The sequence below is a fragment of the Protopterus annectens genome, chromosome 9.part0, assembly GCF_019279795.1.
Source record: "Protopterus annectens isolate FY-2018-M chromosome 9.part0, PAN1.0, whole genome shotgun sequence".
NCBI classification, from domain to species: domain Eukaryota; kingdom Metazoa; phylum Chordata; order Ceratodontiformes; family Protopteridae; genus Protopterus; species Protopterus annectens.
In genome coordinates, this window is record NC_056743.1 from 1,712,937,168 (window position 1) to 1,712,960,618 (window position 23,451).

General features: G+C 38.1%; 1 protein-coding gene across 1 annotated transcript in view; it reads right to left on the bottom strand.

Moving 5' to 3' along the window:
- The window catches only part of LOC122812228 (intercellular adhesion molecule 5-like), a 469,151-nt gene that overhangs the window by 157,685 nt on the left and 288,015 nt on the right, over positions 1–23,451 (bottom strand). Inside the window, exon 7 of the mRNA XM_044084581.1 lies at positions 9,303–9,554. Coding sequence (XP_043940516.1) covers positions 9,303–9,554 — 252 coding nt within the window. The remainder of the gene's footprint in view (positions 1–9,302; positions 9,555–23,451) is intronic.

Below are 23,451 nucleotides of genomic sequence, written 5' to 3' on the forward strand. Positions count from 1 at the left end.
CGAATTGCTGGCATGAGTTTGATGGTTACTGAAGGTTAAGGCTGTGAGCTGTTAATGAGCTGCAAACTGTAGTCAAGGCAACTGGGCTTACCTAGCTTAGCAACAGATAAAATAAAAGGTAAGTACCGGCGCACTTTTAGAAGTCTATTTATTTAAGTGATATTGGAAGGAGCAGGAGTGAGGGTGGAAGTTTTATTCCCTTCTTCCTGGTGCAGAGCACACTCAATTTTCAGTTATGAGTAGAAATTAACCATCTTTAAAATAAAAATAAATAGTGCTGTATTCCATATGATAATGAAGTCAGTTTTGCTGGTCATGTCAGTCGGAAGCATTACATCAAGTTACTATCCATCATTGTTCAAAAGTCTACTAGGCCTTTACTCTGCCAAATGTCAGGTGAAAAACAAGAAATTATAGTGTTCGTAGTATTTTATGATTTTGTGACAGAACACATACTGATAAACCCAATATAGATATTTTGAGTCTTATCTGGAGTGCAGTATAATCCTGTTAATTTATTTGGCCCTGATAATCACTTGCTTTTATTTATGGTTCTTGCAGGAGTTTTTTTTTACAACAGACTGCTTTTTTAATTAGAAAGAATGTTTGGGGGAAGTACACCTCTCAACTGTCCAGATTTTTGCAGAATGTCCAGCTTTTTTTTTACGCAAAATTTATTATTCAATAAATTTGTAAGTGTATATAAGATTGATATTTAAAATCTGTAACTGATTTTGGGTCTTTGGCCCCTGTTAGTTTTGCCTTTGTCCAGATTTCTGAGTTAAGAATTGTTGAGGTATGTTTGGGGGGTGTGGGGACTCTTGGCACACCTTCAGTCATAGAGAGAGAGAGAGAGAGAGAGAGAGAAAATCAGACAGGAATTAGCTGGGTAAAGACAATGAAAGACACTGCCTATTAATTCAATACAATATAAGGCATTGTGACAAAATACGTGATGGTGGTGCTGCGGTAGCGTTGTCGCCTCACAGTAAGATGCTGTCCGGTTCGATTATCAGCTAGAGCATCTTCTGCATGGAGACATGCGTGAATGGGCATACCTTCGTTGAAGGCTGTGCATCAGGGCTGGTAACTCGGCACGTAAAAATCAACTACCAATCATTAGCGGACCGGAGTTCCGCTGTGGTGACCCCTAACTGGGAAAAGCCAAAAGACACAACAACAGCATAAGGCATTGTGACACAAATGTGGGACTACCAATTTACTTACCAGATATAGTTACAACTGAGATGCAGATATATTTTTATAGATAATCTGAAACATATTGTTTGGTGATCAACACCATATCTCTTAACCTCTTAGCTCAGTCAAACTCAAAAAATAATGGGGACAAAAGCCCAAAATTAGGTACACGTTTTAAATTTTGCTCTTATATGCTTGGAAAGTTGCTAGAATAAAAGATTTTTCATTAGCTTACATTTTCTGTAGGGTATAAAATCTGAATCTCAAGTGTTATTTATTTACTGCAATCCTCAGTGATTTACTAGAAAAACATATTTTTTAAGAGGAGCAGACCAAAAATATGAGACAAAATGGACATTCTACAAAATCAGAGAGAGCTGAGAACACTGATTAACACTAAAACAGATGGCTTCACAACAAAAAGCACTGAGTGTACATAAAGCTTATTTATTTACAGTTCATTGAAGCAGATGGTTTTGTATTATAAAGCACGGTTAGCAGTGGTAAACAAATATGAATTCACGATGCTCTGATTATGAAGCAAGACGCAGAAAGAGTTATAAAGGTTTTCAGTTAAAGCAGTGCATAATATATTAAGTACACACAGCTTATGGGCTGACTAATCGAGATACATTCCTTTGGTCAAATGTTCGGAATATCGATCATTTGCAGTGCTCAAGCAGTCGGAGTCATAAGATCATGGAATGATGGCATTACTTAGTGAGAGGTCGCAGTACAGTGAGGGCAGGGGGGGTTGCATGATAGTGGAATGAATGCTTATTGTGCCCCTTAATGTTTGCAGATCCTAATTCAAGAACTGGAGTCTATTTATTTATTTATTTATTTATTTATACAGACGGAAGAAATTTGATGAAGACACCAGAGGAATTTCCCTACTCTTCTTTCCAGTAAGACTCACCTTCTACATTCACCTGAGCTGTCACCAACTTGGGCAGATGAACGGAACCTTATATCGCTGTCTTATCTGTAAGACTAACTTAAATAATGCTTGCTTTCCTATGGAAAAACAGGAAACCTGAATTTCTGGTCAGAAAATGATGCATTTGTGAATGTTATTTCTCTTTATATAGTAAAGCTATTTAACTCAGATTATGTATGAGTTAGCTGGAGATGGCACCAGAGGCATATTGAGAAGATGGGTGATTCAGTTATGTAAATAAAACTTTTCAAATAATTTAGTATCATCAAATTATCAAGCATATCACCACATTTGCAATTAAACAGGATGCGTTCATAACTGTAAGTGAGCATGAGAAATTAATAAAATTTGAATTCTCCATCTCCAAAAATATTTCATTCTCCTCAAATCCTAGAATTTTGAACATGATGGTTGCTGTCTTATCCTCCCTTCCCTGATCTATTACCAAATGGTTCCAGCACCACTACACTGATTCCTTCCTCTGTGCTAAGGAACAGGATTTCCATATTCCTTCATTTGGCATCTTATTCTCTACCCAAGCTTACTTCTACCACAGTGTTTACAAATTTCTGTGTTTCTCGATTCCTACAGTTAATGATTCTGAATTCATAAACAGAAGACTGAAGTTCTAACTTATCCATCTTAGACTTCTACTTAATAGCCTTTAATTTTTCCAATAACCAGTGACTCAGGTACTGTAGTCACTCACCAACATTCTTTTGCTACTTCTTCTGGTTTCAGGAAGCACCAGATCAGTTTATTATTCAGGGCTTCTCCCCGGTATTTTACCATGCTCATTGTCCAGTCATTAAGTATACTGAAATCTCTGGTACTTACCCAGCATGCTTTTCATATTTCATAGGCAGTCATCAGGCCATTTTCAGCCTGGCCAAAACATCCAACATCAACATTTTCCTCCTGGTTCAACAAATGCCTCATGAGGTAGGCCCATGGAGAATTTCTGCGTGCTCTGCCCACTCAGTTGCCTAAGTTACTCCTCAGTGTAGCAAAGGTACTTGCTTAAAAGGTAGGGGTAGTTTATTTCATACAAGGTAAATATGCTGGCTAAAGCACCTGTCACACCAACATGCCCCTATTAATTTGTTGATAGAAATTTAGGTTCTTTCAGAAGCATAGCTAGGGAGGGGAGAAGAGGGCAACTACCCCAGGAGCAAAGTATTAGGCTGTGTAACAGGCCATCCAAGACCAAATTGCTTTTTGTGTATACCAGCTTTTAAAAGCCAGTATTGCATTTCTGGTCAGCTCTGAGCATTGTAGCACTCCCTGTGTGGTCTAAATTGTTACACTAGCAACTGCTTGCTAAATTTGCAGGAAAAAAAAACATTTGTGCAAGGTAGAAACGGAAACATTTGCGGCAAGCAGTTTGCTACAGTTTAAAAGAAAAAAAAAGATTTTGTTTGTTTCTTTCTTTCCCTCCTCTCAAGTAAAATCTGAGGAGGGAGGATGGATGGCATGGCACAGAAACAGGACCTGAAAGGCTCCTACATTAGCAGTGCAAGGTACCAGATTGCAGACATTTTTTTTCTTTCTTGCTTGCTGTATTGAAGAACTGGGGCAGAGAGGAAGGGCATGTATTTGGCCACCTGCTTGATGTGAGTAGGAGAAGTGGAATGGGCCTTTTTTTGCTGTTCACTTGAAGAGCTGAGGGAGTGCAGTGCTAGTTTGTGGGGCTGGCATGGAGTGCTAATTGAACTGGTCCAGCTATGCCACTGGACCTTTCTACATGTGTTTGAGGAACCCATAGTTGTATAAAGACATAGTAGGTAAAGTAAGATAGAGTCCTTCAAGAGCCAAAAAGCAAAACATAGATCATTATAGAAGAGTCTGTAGGAAACAAAATACCAAGACAGGGAGTGACCAGTCAGTCTGAATAAGTAATGGAGTTGACGACTATGACTATTTTGGTTAGACACCTCAGAGGTCTCTCGAGTTGAGTGATATGTTTTGCTAAGCATAGACCAAAAGAGGTATTATATACAGTAATGGGGCAGATAGGACATGAGTACAATAGAAACAATGCTTCTCTGATTCTGGATGAGATGCTGTAGATTATTAGTTGGACCAGATAAAAGGATTTTCTAACTGCAGTGGAGACATGGTGACCAAAGAACATGGATTACCAAAGGGTCCTAGCTCTCTATTGACAGCCTTATTTTAAGGGGTGGGGGGTTCTATGTATGATGAGGAATTATGTCTTTTACCAAAGTGAAGTAACTACATGTGTTGACATTTAGCTTGAGGTCATTGTCATTCACCACTTGTTTGCATAGTCCAGCCTACCCTGGATTACCTTCATGTCAACAGATGCTGGAATAACAACCCCAGTTTACAGTTGTAGGTGAATGTTGTTAACCAGAGAACTAGGGTATTGGCTTGTAGGTATGAGGAAATAAATATCAAGTAGCAGAAGACCCATCACCAAGCCTTGTGACATTTTGACTTATTGAGGTGGCACATGCAACTCTGACAACATATGATCTGTCTGATAATCAGTTTGCTATCCTTCTTAACATTTATGGATTGAAATTTAGGTTCACCAATTTGTCAATTATGCCTGCATAGGAGATAGTATAGAATGCTTTAGCCAGATCCAGGTATGCTGAGTGTAACGCATAATCCCATCAACTGCCTGACCTATCCTTTCTGAAATGTTTACAAGGTTAAGAAGACATGACCTATGTTTGGCAGAGCCTTCCTGATGTGGATCCAAGGCTAAGAGATTATCAACATCTAGATTTATGAGGTCAGAAATTATAAGTTTCATGGCTTTACAAACAAAGCTGGTACGACTAATGGGTCTATAAGTGCCATGGCCAGAGGTTGGACCTCCCTCATGTAAGGGCTGCTCTCCAGGCCTCCAGATGTAGCACATTGCAAGTTTCATGTTAAAGAAGAATAGAGATTCTGATAGGCAACATTTAGCACTAATTCTTATATTTCCCTTGTGTATTATTGGGAACCATGGATGTGGTGGTCTTCATTTAAGAAAGAGCTGCTAGGACTTATTCCACATTGATCTTGATGGGGGGGGGTGCTGAGGAATCAGTGCATCAGTTATGATGGTGAACAAGGGGGACTGAGGAATCAGTGCATCAGTTATGATGGTGAACAAGGAGGGACTGAGAAATCAATGCATCAGTTATGATGGTGAACAAGGGGGGACTGAGGAATCAGTGCATCAATTATGATGGTGATCAAGGGGGCCTGAGGAATCAGTGCATCAGTTACGATGGTGAACAAGGGGAAGTTTGCACTAAATGTGTTAGCTAGGATATCAGCTATTTCACTGAGATTTGAATGGGTGGTATCGTGAATCAGTTCCATAAAATGGGTGGTGTTATTTCTTAACTTTTTAACATGAAGTATTTATAATTACTTTAGCTATCAGTGGCCATTTGGAGTTCAAAAATGGCTATATGTTTTCTGCTATGTGCTGTTAAGTTCTTTGCTAGGATGCTTGCATGACCTCTTATGATGGGAATATTTTATTCTCTTTTGCTCTGTGATTTTTTTTTTATGGATTCTGTCTCATGCCTTCCTGCAATAACACTGCATGTAGCCAATTCACTTAATTTCCTAGGCTTCTGGGATTTCAGAAAAGACCATCACATTTCCTCATATCTTTCCCTGCTTTTGCTACACCTCAGTACCTTTTTCTTAACATAACTTTCATTTAAGTCTAGACCCTTTGCTTCCTTCACTACTTTCTCAGTCACTCATTTTGTTTCATTGTTCTGTTGTTCCTTGCTCTATCAGCCCAAAGCACTGGTACTTTTTCAATGAATGTCATAACATGCTTCAGTTTTTCAAATCTGGAATTATCTCCTTTGTTATTTGTCCTGACAAATCAACTTTTTGCTGTGAATTATCATTTTTTTTTCTTGGTTTCCCTGTGGTCAATTGACTGAACAAAATGTGAGTTACACTGTAACTGGAAAAAAAATGCACACACAAAAAATATATATATGTATATTTTTTTGCGTAGGTAAGCTACCCTGTACTTCCACATGGGTTTTTTCTCCTCCTCATTCCTGGAACATAAATTTGCACTGTCTGCATAGTTACACTACAATAGAGGGAAAATGGAAAAAAAATCCAACAGAAATGCACCACCATACAATCCACATAGTATGACCAAGTGAATCTCAATATTCAAAACTCAGGTCTACAGCCCCATGATCATACATGCCTTGACAATGCATAGATATGCCTTCATTTTGAAATACATAACCACATGGGGACATAACTTTTCTGTTTTTTGCTGATTGAATAATGCTTGACTTGCACTCATTAGAATTATTACTCTTTTTCATCCCTAACCAATCACGTTCCCTTCTCTTAATGTCTACATCCCATCATAATGTATCTCCCTTTAATACCTCCTCTCATGCCACTCTGTCCCAAAATTCTGTCTGCTAATTAATTTCAAGGTCCCTGACATTTATTTGCAAGAATTTTCTTAATTACCTTCTGCTCTTAAACTCATCCTGTTCATTGACACTTCTTAATTGTCTCAGCCTCCTTATCACCCTCTTAATTTCTGACTGTAACCCTTCCCTGTGCCAACATAGTAATCAAAAGACACAATATTTCAATGACTTCTTGTAGTAGATTAGAATAGCATTAAAAGTTTAGAAAGCTATATTTTTAAAACAGATTTTTAAAAGAAATAACAATTAGTGAATAGTTGAATTAGTGACAAGTGAATTGTGATCCCGCTCTATGCATAGTCATAACCCTTTTGCCTCAAAACTACCGATCATTTACCTTAACAGTGGCACTCATTTTCCTCTTCTTGTTCTCATTAATGTACTTTATGCACATTTTTGGATTTCTATGTCTAAGACTGTCCCTTTCACCTTACTTTGTGTTCCAGTTAGTGCAGCTTTTGCTCCCTATTGCAACTCCAACTATCTGCTACAACTCCTCATCTTCTCAGTTTCCCTCTACAGTTTGCAATAGGGTCTTATATCAGCCAAGTAAAGGTTTGCATAGCTTACTAAAAGTTTAGTGATTCATTCTTCCCCCAGACAAAATTCCCGGTGTCCCCATGGTCCTCCAGTGGGGTCTATGGTTAATCATTGTAGACAATATAGTTGGCAATCTTCAGTACAGGGTAGCAAACCTGCCCTTTCCCCAGCATAGAGTGATCTTGGAGTGGGTATATATAATTAGTGGGGGTATGGGGGCACAGCCCCCCACATAACGAATGTCCAGTGTTAATCTATTGGCCGACTGTGAGTATTCGATGAATGGATTTACGATGATGAGCTTATATGACAAAATACATGTTTGACAGTTAGTATTCACTTAAAAGCTGTTCAATGGATATTGCCTTTGACAATTAACCATAGACCTCCTCCAATGACCCTCACACATCAAAAACATATTATTGCTAGCACTGCCACACTGTCTAGATCATTTCATATCTTTGCTGGTCTCCGAGACCTTCACAGTTTATGTTAAAAAGCAGTACTTATACAGCCTAGTGCCCACATCTTAATTCTTCCTACTGACAATGATTATTATTATATCTGTCTTGTATGGTCTTGAATTTTCTTACTATTGCGATTCCTAAACTGCTCTAGAATGCTTTTTGTACAACCGACAGCTTTTTTATGAAAAAAATGATCCCTGTGCTTTAGCTCAAGCAAATTACAGGTTGTATTGATACTGTGTCCAGATATTACTTTCATAATGCTCCAAAAATATTTGGATGTTTATGCAATGTTTCTCATTTCTCTCATTTCCTTCAGAGAATACAATTTAAGCAAGGGATCAGGCCTGGGTGGGACGGGCAAACAAGGGACCATTATTTGATGACTGATGAAATTCCATTTTTGAAAGAGCAATAAACATCACTTCCTCAAAATAAGTGCAAGCATTTGGGAAGTCAGAATGTAAGAGCCACAGATAATTACTGATATAAAAGATGGACATCAGACAAATATAACTGTATTAGCAAGAACAGAAACACATACAGATTTCTGAGAACTGCTGCAATGGAAATATGAAAAAGCAACCTTTATAAATGTTGTGATGCCATTTCCTTCCTTCCTTCTTGTGATTTACATGGGATTTCCCCTGTTTCTGCTACATGGTATCCTAAATCTCACGTTCAATTGTTGCTATATTATTTATTTAGACAGCTATTAACCAGATAAGATCATTGGTGTCATTGCATACAGAAGTTCATTCATTGCATGATTTTCACTCTGGGAAATGGAAACTGAAAGTTATTATGGAAACAAAACTTTTTCCTGATTTAAACAGCAAAATCTGTGTGTAAGGCAAGGAAGGAATCATAGCCCTAACAATGCTCTGGCAAATACAGCTGTAACAGGATGCGTGCAATGGATGGGGACATTTTCAAGTTCATTCCATAATCAAAATACTCTAAGACTAATAGGTATTATTTCTCTTTTACTTTAAATTCACTACAAAATAAAATTGTAACAGTGAATATGAGAAATCAAGACACCTGGGTAATAAGTAGAAATGTTCACATTCAAAGTTAAACCAAACTTGCAGTTTTTTCATGGATCTTAAAATGACAAAGAATAATATATGGTGAACGATTCATTGCCAATTATAACTTTCTACTTTGTAGCACCATGTTTTGTTTTTTGAGACCTGTCTAGCCTCACTGTTGACTGATAATATCAAAAACCATATCCTCCTCTTGTTAGTTGAATACAACATATAATTTAAACAGGTCTATATTACCAAATCAAAATGTCACCCAGACACCTAATGATCTGACATGTAATCATAGAACTACAAAAACTATGAATGGCCACATCAGCATATTTTTTCCCAGGGGGAAAAAATCACTTGGCTGACCAAAACCCAACCACCCTGTCAAACCCTATGAAAGTGGGGGGCTTCTTCCCCCCATACCAACTCCGAGATCACTCTACAGCCAAGCATTTTTTTTCCCCTGGGAAAAAATTCTCTGAAGTGGCCGTTCGTAGTTTTTGCAGTTCGATGATTATGTGTTGATCATTAGGTGTTCGGGTAAGTGCCATTTCAATTTGCTAATATAGACCCAATCTAAACAATTAAAACACTTTGATGCGTTATCTCCTTGAGATGATGCTGGTATTGTTACTTCCAATGCAAGATGAAATTGTATACTTACGTGGAATTTCAAGGTTGATCTCAGCTCTGTGTGTGCCATGTTTGTTTTCAGCTTCACACGAATATTCTCCATTGTTGATGTGAGTGGGTTCAGTGATTAGGATAGTGTTTGATTTAACCTGCACATTATGACTCAGGGGGTACGTCCATTTATACACTGCAGCTGGGATACTGTCAGCAGAACACACTATTGTAATGTTTGATCTTGTATTTTCGCTGGAAGTGACTGTAATGGTTGGCATTTCAGGTGGATCTGAAATAAAAAAAAAATTGTATTCATACAAGAAAATGAAATGAGAACTGTAGCATTTATTTCTGCTTCTATAAAACTAAGATACTAACCATGTAAGATTTAAGTTATAAGTTTTCTGACCAGGTAAGTGGATTGGCTTCATAGACCCTTTTCAGCCATGACCCAGATCTCAAAGCAAATGTAAATGCAGTATATAAGGGACTTCACAGTATCCTATCAGTAAGTTTTTGGGAGAAAACAGGAGTACCCAGGGAAAACCCATGAAGAGACAGGGAAGAACATGTAGACTCCATACAGCAAGTGAACAGAGATCAGGACTGAACCACAGACCCTGAAGCTACGAGCCACAGCTCATAACCACTGAGCCACTGTAGTATTCACATGTTATTAGTTTTATTACTAGAACATGTCAAAAGGAAGTGATAAAACAGACTGCTAGAGCAGACTTTAGTTACACAGATATGTCATGAAATTTCACTCCAGTCGCTATAATGTTGCAGTACCTCAGGAAGCAATTAAGAAGAAGGTCGTGAGCTGTCCTTAAAGCACATGGGTTTTGTCACTGAGGCTGATGTCATTGATCGGGGTTCTGCTGCTGGACGGATGGATAGTACTGGATGAGTGCTGATTGAATAGCTGTTTTGTTTTTTTTTTGAGGAAGGAGGTGGGCTTCAGTCCAATTTGCTGAAACTTTTAGTAGTAGCTGGGAGATAGCTGCTGTATTATGTGCAGTGCAGAGCAGTGGAAGTATGGGGGTGAGACAGATGCTGAGAGCATGATGAAAATATTTTGCATCACACATTTTCTGGGAGAAGACAAATAGAAAAAAGATCCTGGATTTCTTCATGTGCTCTCTTGACCTCCTCTACAACAACAGATTTCTGGAGTTCTGGAGTTCCTATCCACTCTCATAGACAGGTCCACTGGAAGATTGTAGACACTTTTTATCAAGCATGCAGAAATATTTTGCAGAACTCAGAAGTAAAATGGCAGGTTTCTTTACACAACAACATTACACTGTACTAGTTCCTCATATTGTTTGCATTAATCACAGAGGATACAAGACAGAGGTGCCTAAAGTCTGAGATTTTCTTAAATGTGCTGCAGGATGATATCCAAACTGTATACTTTCAATCCCCCTAAGTGTCAGCATCAGGCAGTCTGACAGGTAAATATAATTTGCAACACTTCAAATGTAATTATAATATACGTATAATATAACATATATAATATTATAATATAATTTGACTCTGCTCTATTGCAAACTTATTCTCTATAAATGTTGCCATTGATTGTTTATGTTGTAATTTCATAAACCTTGTCACTTGTATTCTTCTATATTTTAATAAGGTTTAAATGTATTTGCCAAATTCATGTTCAAATGTAACATCTTAATTGTGGAGCTTTTCTCCCTGGGCATCCGCTAAAAAAGGACATGTGTCTGGTCAGACTTTCCCGGTAACCAAATGTAAAATAAATAAATAATAAACACATACATATTAGGAATTCATCCAGGTGTTCCAGCTTCACCAGAGTACAGTGGAATCCTGATAGTTGCCAGTGTCTGTTTAGTTGAAGGGTGAATTTATAAATTAGTGAACTACTGCCCCACAGGCAATACACTTAGTAGTTAACATTTAATTCCAAAAATCCTTTAAATGAGAAGAATATGGTACAAAGACCAACTATTGGTAAAATCAGTGATAAGGGCATAGTCTGTGTGAAAACAATCACTAGTAAGGGAGTTGTGCTTTTCTACATATTTTATTTATATTTCTATATTTTCAATATATTTTATGAGCATGCAAATGGTTAGTTTCAATATACATGCACTTGGGAAACCTACAGTTTATTGTGTGGCATTGGTATGTCGGACACTTCAAAAAATCCTGCACAATACTCTGTCCTGAACTGTCCACTAAGAGCAGATGTCTCTGGTCAGTCAACTTTTGACAGGAACACACTCTGTCCCTGAGCCCTACTACCTACTAATACAGTGGAGCGCAGTGCCATTTCCACACCATAGCACCTACTTGCCTCCTACACCAAGTAACAATGATTGGAATCCTCACTCACCATCATCTATACTTGGCCTATTTGTAGCTAGGCGGTGTCCCTGGCCTCATTTAGGAAATGACTGGTGTGACCTGACAGCCACCCACAATCATCTGTTTATGATGGTAGCCTGCAGTTCCTCATTTCTCTGTCAGTAACCAGTACTCCTACTTAGCCATGCAGCTATCTTGGTAGGGATTGGTGAAGTCCTACTTCCTGTACTCTGCTTCAGAATAAGCTGCTCACCCTTGGAAACCTCTATATCATCAACTACACTTTCTCTTTTCCTACACCAATCTAAACACATTTATGATGGAGAAAGAATCTGGGAAGAAGGTATGTCTGTGTCATAGATATCGGCTAACTATTAAGGTCCATTCCATGTGAGCTGCACTGTCATCTATTCTGTGTGTAGCACATGACTTGAGCTTGTTAGCATTTTCTCTCACTTAGTGAGAGCTGCATTAATGCTGTTTTCATCCTGAGAAACCATGCATAAATATACTGTACTACATTTAGAAACCAGTGCTTTAGTACTCCTTTGGATAAACTATGAAAAGTTTTTGTTAGGGAGGTTCATGTGACATGCAGCTAGAATTTGTGATTGGTATGTGTTTGGGGTAAGACAATTTGCAATGGAATTTTCCCACCTACTTCACTTGATAGTACTTGTGGACATGACAAAGCTGGGTTATGCTCAAATGGGGCCATAAGCAGGGTAATGGATCAAGGTTCCTCCCACATACGCACAGCAGCCCCCCCACTGCAGCATCCCCCCAAGCCAGTCCAGTGTCCCATTACTTGGCTATTTCTCCCCAGTTACCATAACACTGTTCAAATCTATCAGTGTGCATGCTATTATCTTCTTTATATTTACAATAACAGATATTTGGATTTCATTTAAAACTTTTATTTCACATTTTATAGCAGAAACGTTGAGAAACATTTGCTAAATAAAGCAATACAGTCTCACAATGAAAACAGACTTGGCACTGACAGTAATCTTCTCTGCCCTTGAAACTCACACTCATGGAGAATACGTCTGGCAAGTGGCAGATTAAGTTTACTTCTGAGTTGTTTTCAAACTACAGGCCCCTTGCACACATTTTAGGACCATACATAGTTGCATGTGTTCTTTGAGTCATCTTCCTGACTGTATTAAATTATATTCCTTGTATAATACAGGACTTGTTAGAGTGTGTTTTAAATTTGTGATTTTGAACATTTTTCTTATAAACAGTGAAACAAAATGTATGAATCAATAATGACAAAACTGCCCATTTTAGAACATTTAAACCATAAAAGGCTGGTGTAGAATGCAGGCAATTTGGTCAGGGACTTGCCAAACTACAGTTCCTCACAGAACCTTGGGTTATAAAATTCCCTGTTGTATTGGTGTTCCTGGCAGAGCCACAGCTAGCAACTCTGACACCCTGTGCTATTCTCTGATTTGGTGCCCTTAAGCTTTTCTAGCTGAGGAGTAAAAAAAGGTAATTTAGGTTCATAGGTAAATACCAGGATGGTTGCCTTTGTAGGCCATTTTAAGCCTAGTCAGTTTCTTCCCTTTTTGTGCTTGAATTAACCTATCCCATTTGGTTAGATATTGGCCGTACCCATCCCATGGTTGATAATTATATAATACCCCTAATAAGAATAACTAGGATCATGCCATAGATAATTTGAGGGACCCATGTCTGTGATAAAGCATTTAATTTAGTAGCTGGCTCTGTCCCATTAGTAGTGCAGGGTAGTCTACATCCAAGTTGTGCTTGAATATGGACAAGGATGAACTTTGTTTTATGTGCATGGGGAGTCTGTTCCATCTGAGGTTTACCTGTCCCTCCAAACATTTCTGTTGATGTAGCAGAAGAGATTCAGATCCCTAGACTGAGTATTTCTGATGCTACTTGACTTGTTGATGTACATTAAATCCAGCAGTACTTGGTCAAAAGTTGCCTTGCATGCCAGACGCAAGTCACCTCTTAGCAATCTGTAGGATACCAAGTATACTGGCAGGACCATGTCAGATAAGTTGTTTAGGCCGTGTATCCTTTTAGTAAGGTACCTCTGTGGGAATTCCAGTAGCTGCATGTGTCGGGACAGATACAAGCCAAAGGAGGCATTATATTCAATGACTGACCTAATGAGGCTTGATTAAAAGGGGACAATGACATCCCTAGATCTAGACACAGTCTCTTTGTTTTTAAGCTGATTAATATAGAAGGACTTTCTTTCAACAATGGACACATGTTGGTCAAACATTAGGTCACTGCTCACATAAGCTCCTAAATGCTGAAAAACTAGGGCCTCTCATAGAGGCATATTGTTAAATGGGAGTTCCCTGGGATAGATGACTTCCCAAAGATACATTAATGCATTTTTTGGCATTTAGTTTAGTCAGTTGTGCCCATGACACTTTGCACCCTGGGAAGATGCCCCATTTGCCCTACTCTAACTATGCTTCTGGTTCCTGGCATGAGAAAATCATGACATCACATGTGGGAACTGACCAAAATTGGTTCATTTGCAACAACAGCTAATTTTGTTTGATAACATAGCTGTCAACTGCAAGATTGTGCCACTTATTAAAAAAAATATATGCTACCATGCCATAGAGAAATGGAGATGTGTAGATTGGGCAAGAAATCTGTCATTCCCAACTGATATGAGAGACACTGAAAATGTATAAGAAAATGGATGACACTGATTTCATGGAATACTATATCCTTAAGAAAGAACTTTTAGTCAAGACTGGCAAAGCTTGTGAGATATAAACAATAAAATGTCAGAACTGGGCTTCATAACGATAAACTGGTAAGTACACAGATGCATGATTTAAATCTTATTTTGAGGTTTGGCTTGAACCTGATAGCAACAGTTAAGTGAAAATATTGGAAATGTTAGTACCCGGTAGCAGTCAAATAAGAAACTGGATACTTAAAGTGATCCTAAGGAATCTGGTAAACTGGTAACTTTATCAGAACACTTAGTTAATGATACAATGTTTAGAAGTGAATTGTCTAAGGATACAGCTACAGTACCTTCTTTTGTGAAACCAGACAAGTAAAGCATTAATTTATTGCAACTGTGGAGAGTGAAATCATATTGCTAAGTTCTATGCTTCTAACACTAAAGATAATGGTTCTGATAGAAATGCAACATTTGAAATGAATGCATGAAACGAAGGTTTTCCAGCATCTAGGATGATCGAGTCAGCCCTGAGTCATTGTATTATAACCAAATTAATAAGGTGCACTATGTTTTTAGAAGGAAGGGAGTTTCAAGATCTGCTAGACTCTGTAAGCATGATCTCCCTTATTAAGCTTTCTGTAGTGTAAAAATTTAAACTTAGTAACAATAAAATGTGCAAGTAATAAGTGTTCATGGTGACAGAAAAAAATACACCCTTACACATGTACAAATTCCAGCTGTTGGGAAATTTTTGCATCTTGCACTGGTAAACCCTGATTTAACTCATGATATAATATTAGGAAAAGGCTTTCCCCATTTTAAAGCACCATGAAAAATGTGAAAGGGAGAAGAATCTATAGACAAAGTGTGACAAACTGATAAATCCATTCTGTCTTTGATTTGCTTGTATTTAGTAGCTCCAAATTCACAGCATATAGCCAGTTCATATAAATTCTCACAGATGCTTCAACAGTTTCATGATAGTCTTGCACACATTTGTGAAAAAATGTTCATTCAGAATCACATTTTATTCTGACATAAAATGCTCATCCACTTTAACTCGTAACAGATTCAGATGTTATACTCTGCCTTTCAGGAAATGCAAATACTTTGTAAATGGTCTCCAGTCTTTGCCCATATCATACAGTACAGAGATTACCTGGATTTATTGTTCTTCTCTGCCTAGCTTAGATGCGTTTCTTAACCATACAATTGTCTGCTTCCACGCTGACCAGATAAAGGGCAGAGAAAAACTAAAGGGCTCTGGTGGGCTGAATTTCATTATCTGGCTATTTAGTTTGACTTTTATTGGTTTTATATTTGCTGGAGCTATTATCATGCCAAAAAGCCCTAAAACTCATTGATGAAACCTATTTCTGCTGCTTGGGGCAGTTATTCTTCTCCAGTGCATTTCCCTGGTGTTCTGTGGTACTGGTGGCATTCAGTTCAGCTGCTTCAGTCGAAACTGTTCACCATTGCCACATCACAATGGACTTTATTGATTTATTTTAGTCTTGTTATATAAATGTTTAAATGAGTGCAAAAGCCAGTAATCTGAAAATACTTTGCATTTTTCTAACCTATGTAGAAGATGGTATAGAAATGAGAAGTGGTTTTCTGACAGAGTAGCTGATGCATGGAACAGACTGCCAGATTACATTAAAACAAGTACTAGTTTAGATATTTTTAAGAACAACCTGGATACTTATCATGGGAACAAGTGTTTTGGTATATTGGCAAGCTAGAAGGGCATTAATACCCATGCTTGAAATATTTGTATGTAGTATGTATGTATGTATGTATGTAATCTCAGTGTAAGCATGGCAGCACACTACAGATATGCACATACCTTCTTCATGTTCTGTCTTCATAGCTCCAAGTGCATTATGGGTAAGTGTAATTTGTAAACTATAAAGACTAATAGTTTGTATAACAATTATTAGGAATTTATGCATCACAGGTATGTAGGAATAATTATAACCTCTCAGACTTCATTCTTGAAGCCATAATTATTTCTACTCTCCCCTTGAAGTTAGATTTCCAGGTAAATACTGTTACACCAGCTTTTATCCTGAGTCTTAGTAAGTACTTAGTGGACTTTTAAAACTTTAGCAAGTAGTACATGGAGCTTTGCCACCAGCAGCATAATTAATTCTGAATATTTAAACTGATCATGCCTATCACCATAGTAATCTTACTCATTAAAGCAGTTTGGGCTTATACTGCTTTTATTAAACTGCTTCAAAGTCCTGTCACTTGGGCAGTGAATGTTTTTGTCTATATTTGTCCAACTTCCTATTTAAAGTCTCCAAAATAGGACCAACCTTTCAGCTCTTTTATCTAAAACATTAACTAAAAATGAGAAATGTGTTATATTTAATATGCCTTGCATTGAATCATTTTTGATCCTGTATTTATCTGAACTACTGATTCAGTTGCCAGATTTGTGCAAAAACGTTTGTAGTTAATATTTGTGCCTTGTAAGTTATTTGTATTAGATTTGTTGAGGTGGGCAGCTTGTTTCCCTTTCTGTTATTTATCTTTGTCCATTTTTTTGGTTTGAATTTAAAGTACAAGGGAGTGATGGAAAACACTAACAAAATAATAATTATAATACCAAAAACAATAATATTTAATTTAAGAAAAATGGATTTAGGGGCTTAGATCTGGTAGATAAAGTGCCTGAAGGATTCTGGGTAGAGGATTGTGGTATTTGCAGTAGGTGGCAACAAAAATATTCCAAATAAAATAATCTTAAACAGGCAAAATTACTATCTGAGGAAACTTTAGAAGTAGTCAATAAAAGAAGGGAAGCAAAGGGCAGTGAGCGTAGGTAAAATATTCAAATTAAATACATTTCAGATAATAGCAAGAATACATAAGGAATCATGTTTAAAGGTACAAGGCTCAACACTGTTGCACTATAGACCAACATTCATTGGATTAGCTACTTATGTACAGTTCTGGGATTTTTCCCTCTGAAGATTGAAATTATGCTATCTCAGAAATAGCTGTTTCTCTTGTGGCAGTGAATCACAGAGTTGGTATGTACAAGTAGCCAGGCGTGTGTGAGTGTAGGGATGCACGGGGCTTGACCCCTGCCAAAAAGGTATTTCATTGTGCTTTATTAATTTTGACTGTGGTTTGCAACTGAGTTATTTTGAGGTTTTGCGATCACTGTTTTGTGATCTGATCACAAAATTATTAGACTGTCATTAGGAATCCATATTTAAGTGAACAGTGCAAAGAAGTGGAGAAAGATAATAGAATGGGAAGGACAGGAGATCTCTTCCATTAAGGGAACTGTCCATGAAAAATGGGCATGATAAAGGACAAAGATAGGAAGATACTAAGAAGAGGTGACAGGGATATACAGAAGGATTATAAAAGCAGGACCCTAACATCGCTGATACGTACAATGGCATGTTCTCTAATTTAGAGAAAGGCATCTTGGAGAGTGAAATTAAATGGGCCCTAGAAATCCTTGCTAAAACAAGGCTCACAGAAATGATAGAATTCCAGCTGAAGTGTTTAAAACCTTGCAAAGTGATGCTGTTATAGTGTTGCTCATAATTTGCCGTCAGAGTTTGAAAAGGCAATAGCAGCCATTGGATTAGAAAAGGTCAAGTTGTATTTTAATCCCCCAAAAATGGCAATGTTAATTAGTGCTGATATTATCAAAGAATGTAGTTATTTTACATGCCAACAAGGAAATGGTTACAGTCCTGGAAGTTAGACTATCTGCATATAAACCAAGAACGTCTAGATGTACAATCTGTGTTTATAACAGGCAGAGGCAGTAGAGATGAAATGCCAGAATCAGCTGAGTAACAAAGAAGGTGAGGGAGTTCCAGGAAAGATTTACTTCTGCATTACTGACTATTCTAAAGCCTTTGACTCTGTGGATCATAACAAACAGTGGTGAAAGCTCTTCACCTTATTCACTTCCTGAGAAATGTATATGTTGACCAGGAAGAAACAGAATAATATGAAAAAAACTGATTGGTTCAAGACCAAGAAAGAAGTGTAACAAGGCTGCATGTTGGGTGGATGTGTGTGTCTGCTGTCCAGATCCAAGGATTTAAATTTTGTTTGTGGCATAAATAAGACATGGTGAGACAGATGTGTCTCAGAGGATCACCACGCTCTGGAACAGGCACCCCATCCATGTGAAGCAGACTTCATCCTAATCCTATTTAAGCATAACCTTGAGGGTCTCTGCTAGACAGAGGCAGACTAATGTCCAAACTTACATCTCCTTACATAACCTCTAGATGCTTGCTAACTAACATATTCTCTCCTAATAAATGCCCATGATACATAGGGACACAACTGGGTTGGATTGCACAGCTAGGTTTATAAAGGCCCTGGTGGTCATTAGTCTAGTATATAACTATGAACCCATGAACATATGTATATTGTCATCCTATTTAATTTATATGCAGATTATGTAATGTCAAATGCTATGTTGGATGACCTGGATCACAGAAATAACAGCCTCAGTTATGTAGATGATACCACTCTGGTGGTTAAAATTGAGGAAGATTTCGGCAGCCTCTTGGAAATGAAAGAAAAAAGCACAAAAACTGGCTTGCAGCTTAACATACCCAACCCCATAAAAAATGTCACCTAGCCCTAATCTTTGTAGGGAGATGGTAAAAAATGGAGGCAGTAAAAGATTTTATTTTCATAGGCTCAGTGATCTCCATAGATGGTTAAAACATTTATGAAGTTAAAAAACACTTGCTTATTGTAAGGAAAAACTATAGTAAATCTGGATAAGATTTTCAAGGAGTAACCTACTGGTGGATGAAGACTGAATGCTTGAGCTTCAATTGCATGAGGCTCAACTATCTGACAATCGGACTGCCTCCATAGGAAATCACTTTCGGCAAAATGTGCCAGAAGTGATTCCCTTTTGTGGGGATTTATTATCCCTTTTTTGAGTTGGTGTGACCAAAGAATTAGTATATATGTTTGGGGGTGTGGGGTCTTGCCCCCTGCAAAAACACTTAAAAGCATTTTTCTGCAAATGCAGTTCAGGGATTCAGATACTCCATACATTTGCTTTCATCCCGTCATAGTGGGGACATTTTCAAGACCAGAGATTTTACACTAAAAACAAAGATCTATAGTTCTCCAAGTAATAACATATGACTATGTGAACTGGGCTATAAGCATGGCTGTGCAATAGAAAAGCAATGCATTTCAAGTGTGGTGTTGGTCAAAATGTTTGAGACTTCTCTGGACAACACGATCAAATCAGTATATACTTAATATAAACACAGACCGTTCCCTGGAAGGTCTGTTAACAAAACTAAAATTCAAATACTTTTTTATTTTATTTTATTTTATTTTTATTTTACATTTGTTGACCGGGCTAGTCTAACTGGATACATGTCCATTTTCAGTAGAGGCCTGGGGAGATAAGCTCCAATACAGATAAATGAAAAACTTAGTAATCAATATACAAAATAAGACTAAATAAAAATATTCATATTAAACAAGCAGATTTCAGGTACATCAAGAGAAAAATAAAAGAAACAAAATAACTAAATAGCAGCATTAATTGTAAACAATGAATATTACAGGTTACAACATAAAATTCTGTGAGGACAAAACAACTTGTAGTGCAAGAATGCTTATACTATACAATATGCATGTATAAAATATAGATAAACATACAGACTAAGAACAAAAGAGGAGACAGGTTAATTATTTACAAATATAAAATAAAATAAAAAAAATATTCTTCAGTAGGAAGTGTATAGAGAGACTGGGCACAGTGTAGTTTAGGAGGAAATCTATATTTATAGGTAAAATAATATGTACTGGTTTATGAGTGTCTTTTGCCACATAATACAAAGACAGGGATCACTGGAGAGGCGCTTATGCTGGGAAAGATGAAAGACAAAAGAAAAGGGCAACAGAGGCAAAAATGTTTAGACAGCATTACTGAAGTAAAGAATGTTAATTTACAAAAACTTAAAAAGCAGTTATTGGCAGATAGGCCTGATATGCTAAAGTCCTTGAAGACCTGAAGAGTCAAAATTGACTAAAAGAAATTTAAAGTGAAAAGCTGTTATTTACTGTATTGCTTCCTACTTCTCCTTACCAAAAAGAAGACGTAAAAGAATAAACAAGATAAGCTACTCGAGCTAATGACAATCTAAACAGAAAAAAACATATTGTATGTACACTGCTTGACCAATTACCCACTAATTACGTTCTATCCACAATACAGTTGGTCAGTGCAATGCAGGGTATTTAGCAAAGCAGGATACAGCAAAATAAATGAATGCCAAGCACTTCGCCAAGTGTACCTTCTCAATAACATGGTTAAAAGCAGTTTCACTTTTACTGTATTACTGTAATACAGGCATAGCTGAAGACAATGGGTATTGTGTATATGACACTTTTATTATTCATCTGACGTCTATGTGCCTTAATTGGGTCTATATCATTTGACTGAATGCTCATTTGACTGAATCTCAAATTGTTGAACCCATTTGAAAATTTATTTGATAGAAAGTGTTCCCCAAAATAAATGTGCGACAAAAATGTTATCTGCATGGAGCAATTTCCTGTTGGACTTCCCCATGTGGGAGGCTTTATCCCCAGAACCCCCTTGCTTATATATACTAACTCCATGATTGCACATCCACAGACAAAAGAAAAAAGAAAAACCACCACATACAATGAATCAGTGCTGGGGCACAAACAAACATCTACAGATCTGGGGGGCGGGGGTACAACATGAAACAGACCATTGCAGTCCACACATACTGTGCTAGGTTCACTTCCCCAGTAACTCCTTTGACAGAAAAATCATACTTTCTGTACACATCTGCACTTTTCTGCTAAATGAGCATTCATTCAAATGATAGAAACATCTAAATCATCTAGCACACCAGATTAACATATCAGATAATAGTGGGTGGTGGTGGTGGCAGTGGTTAGGAATAAGTATCGACAAATGACTCTTTAATGGCTTGTTCTGGAATGAAAGAGAACTGGAGGCTTATTTGACATTATGGGGGTAGCAGATTCTAAAATGATGGACCAAAGGTTCAGAATGAGCAGTTATCAAGATCCTTGTTCTTTGACTGGTTGTTGCAACACTATCTCTGATCCTGAAGCTGTAATATTTCTCTAGGAAAAGACAGTTAATGTGGATGTGAAGACAGAAAGCAGTCTGCATTTCTTAGTTTAAACATCAAAATTAATGCAGTATTATTAACTGTTTCTGTACTGGGTACCCTTCCTGCAGGGACAAATGTGCTACAGGCTAACAATATAAACCTACAGATTTTATTCCCTAGGTTCTGTAGCTTTTGTGTTGTCCAGTGGAATAGTGAAGGCTGCTGCAATCAATGGCAGAACAGATTCTAGCTACAATATAGCGATACCACTCCCTGTACCCTCCCAGTCTCTGGCTAAAGCTACAGTACAGGGATACAACTCCCTGTACCTTCTCAGTCTCTGGCTACAGGCTGCAGTACAGGGCTACCACTCCACGTACCTTCTCAGTCTCAGGCTACAGTAGAGGCATACCACTCACTGTACCTTCTCAGTCTCCGCTACAGGCTACAGTACAGGGATACCACTCCCTGTACCTTCTCAGTCTCTGGCTACAGCCTACAGTACAGGGATACCACTCTCTCTACCCTTTCAGTTTCCAGCTACAGGCTACAGTACAGGGATACCACTCACTGTACCCTCCCAGTCTCCAGCTACAGGCTACAGTACAGGGATACCACTCCTTGCACCTTCTCAGTCTCTGGCTACATGCTACAGTACAGGGATACCACTCCCTGTACCCTCTCAGTCTCCAGCTATAGTACAGGGATACCACTCCCTGTATCCTATCAGTCTCCGGTTACAGGCTACAGTACAGGGATACCACTCCCTGTACCATGTCAGTCTCTGGCTACAGGCTACAGTGCAGGCATACCACTCCCTGTACCCTCTCAGTCTCCAGTTACAGGCTACAGTACAGGGATACCACTCCCTGTACCATGTCAGTCTCTGGCTACAGGCTACAGTGCAGGGATACCACTCCCTGTACCCTCTCAGTCTCCAGTTACAGGCTACAGTACAGGGATACCACTCTCTCTACCCTCCCAGTCTCCAGCTACAGGCTACAGTGCAGGGATACCACTCCCTGTACCTTTTTAGTCTCCAGCTACAGTATAGGGATAACACTCCCTTTACCCTGTAAGTCTCCGGCTACAGGTATTTGAAGTACTTGGAACAGAATATAAATTGTTTGTTGGTCTTGCAGGCAAGAGTCTTGAGATTAGTTTGTATACATAATGAGGAATCAAGCTATACTCTCAGATACTTCAAATAGATGAATTTTGAAGATATATCCCATTTAATTCTCCAGATACTCTGCTGGGAGGGAGGGCATTGCTGCTCTTGTCAGATGCACCAAAAAGCATAAACCTTTGGAGTAGTTAAACACATTCCTTGCCATATGCCAGGTAATAATAACTGCAACCCCCCCCATTGAAGCTTCTTCTAAATGTCTACTTAAAGGTTTCTAGAATTCCAAAATATCAGGAATCATCTAGCCAGAGCAGGATGTTAGTGTCAGGTAGGTACAAGTGTACATCATTTAAAATTAGGTAAATGGGGGGGATCCAAAGAATGAACTCTGCACTGTTCCTGTTATATTCCTGTTAATGATAGAATGATAGAATTGCACAGGATACCACTGACTTTGACTCTAAATTTTGTTTTGTGAAGACACCTGGTGAATCGGTTACAGGGATCTTCACTAAACCTCGTCATAGACATGTAATCTCTGCCAGAAGGGAACAAGTACTGATGCTGAATGCTATGCTGAGGTTTGCCAGGTATGGCTTTCTATGGTCCATTCCATTGAGATTATCTATAAACAACTAGAGTGCTTTTGTACTGCATCCGGAATGAAAGCCTTAATTATTAAAAATATATAATTTTACAGATAACATACATCTCTATCCTTAGAGTTATTAGAATGTTCAGAAGAGAACTCAGACATGGCCTAGCCATGAACACAAACAGCTCTTCTAACAAGCAAATTCAGTCTGAGAACACTCGAAGCAAGCAACCAGAGTAGCCAGAGACAAAGTAGCCAGAGATTGACATGGTACAGGGAGTGGTA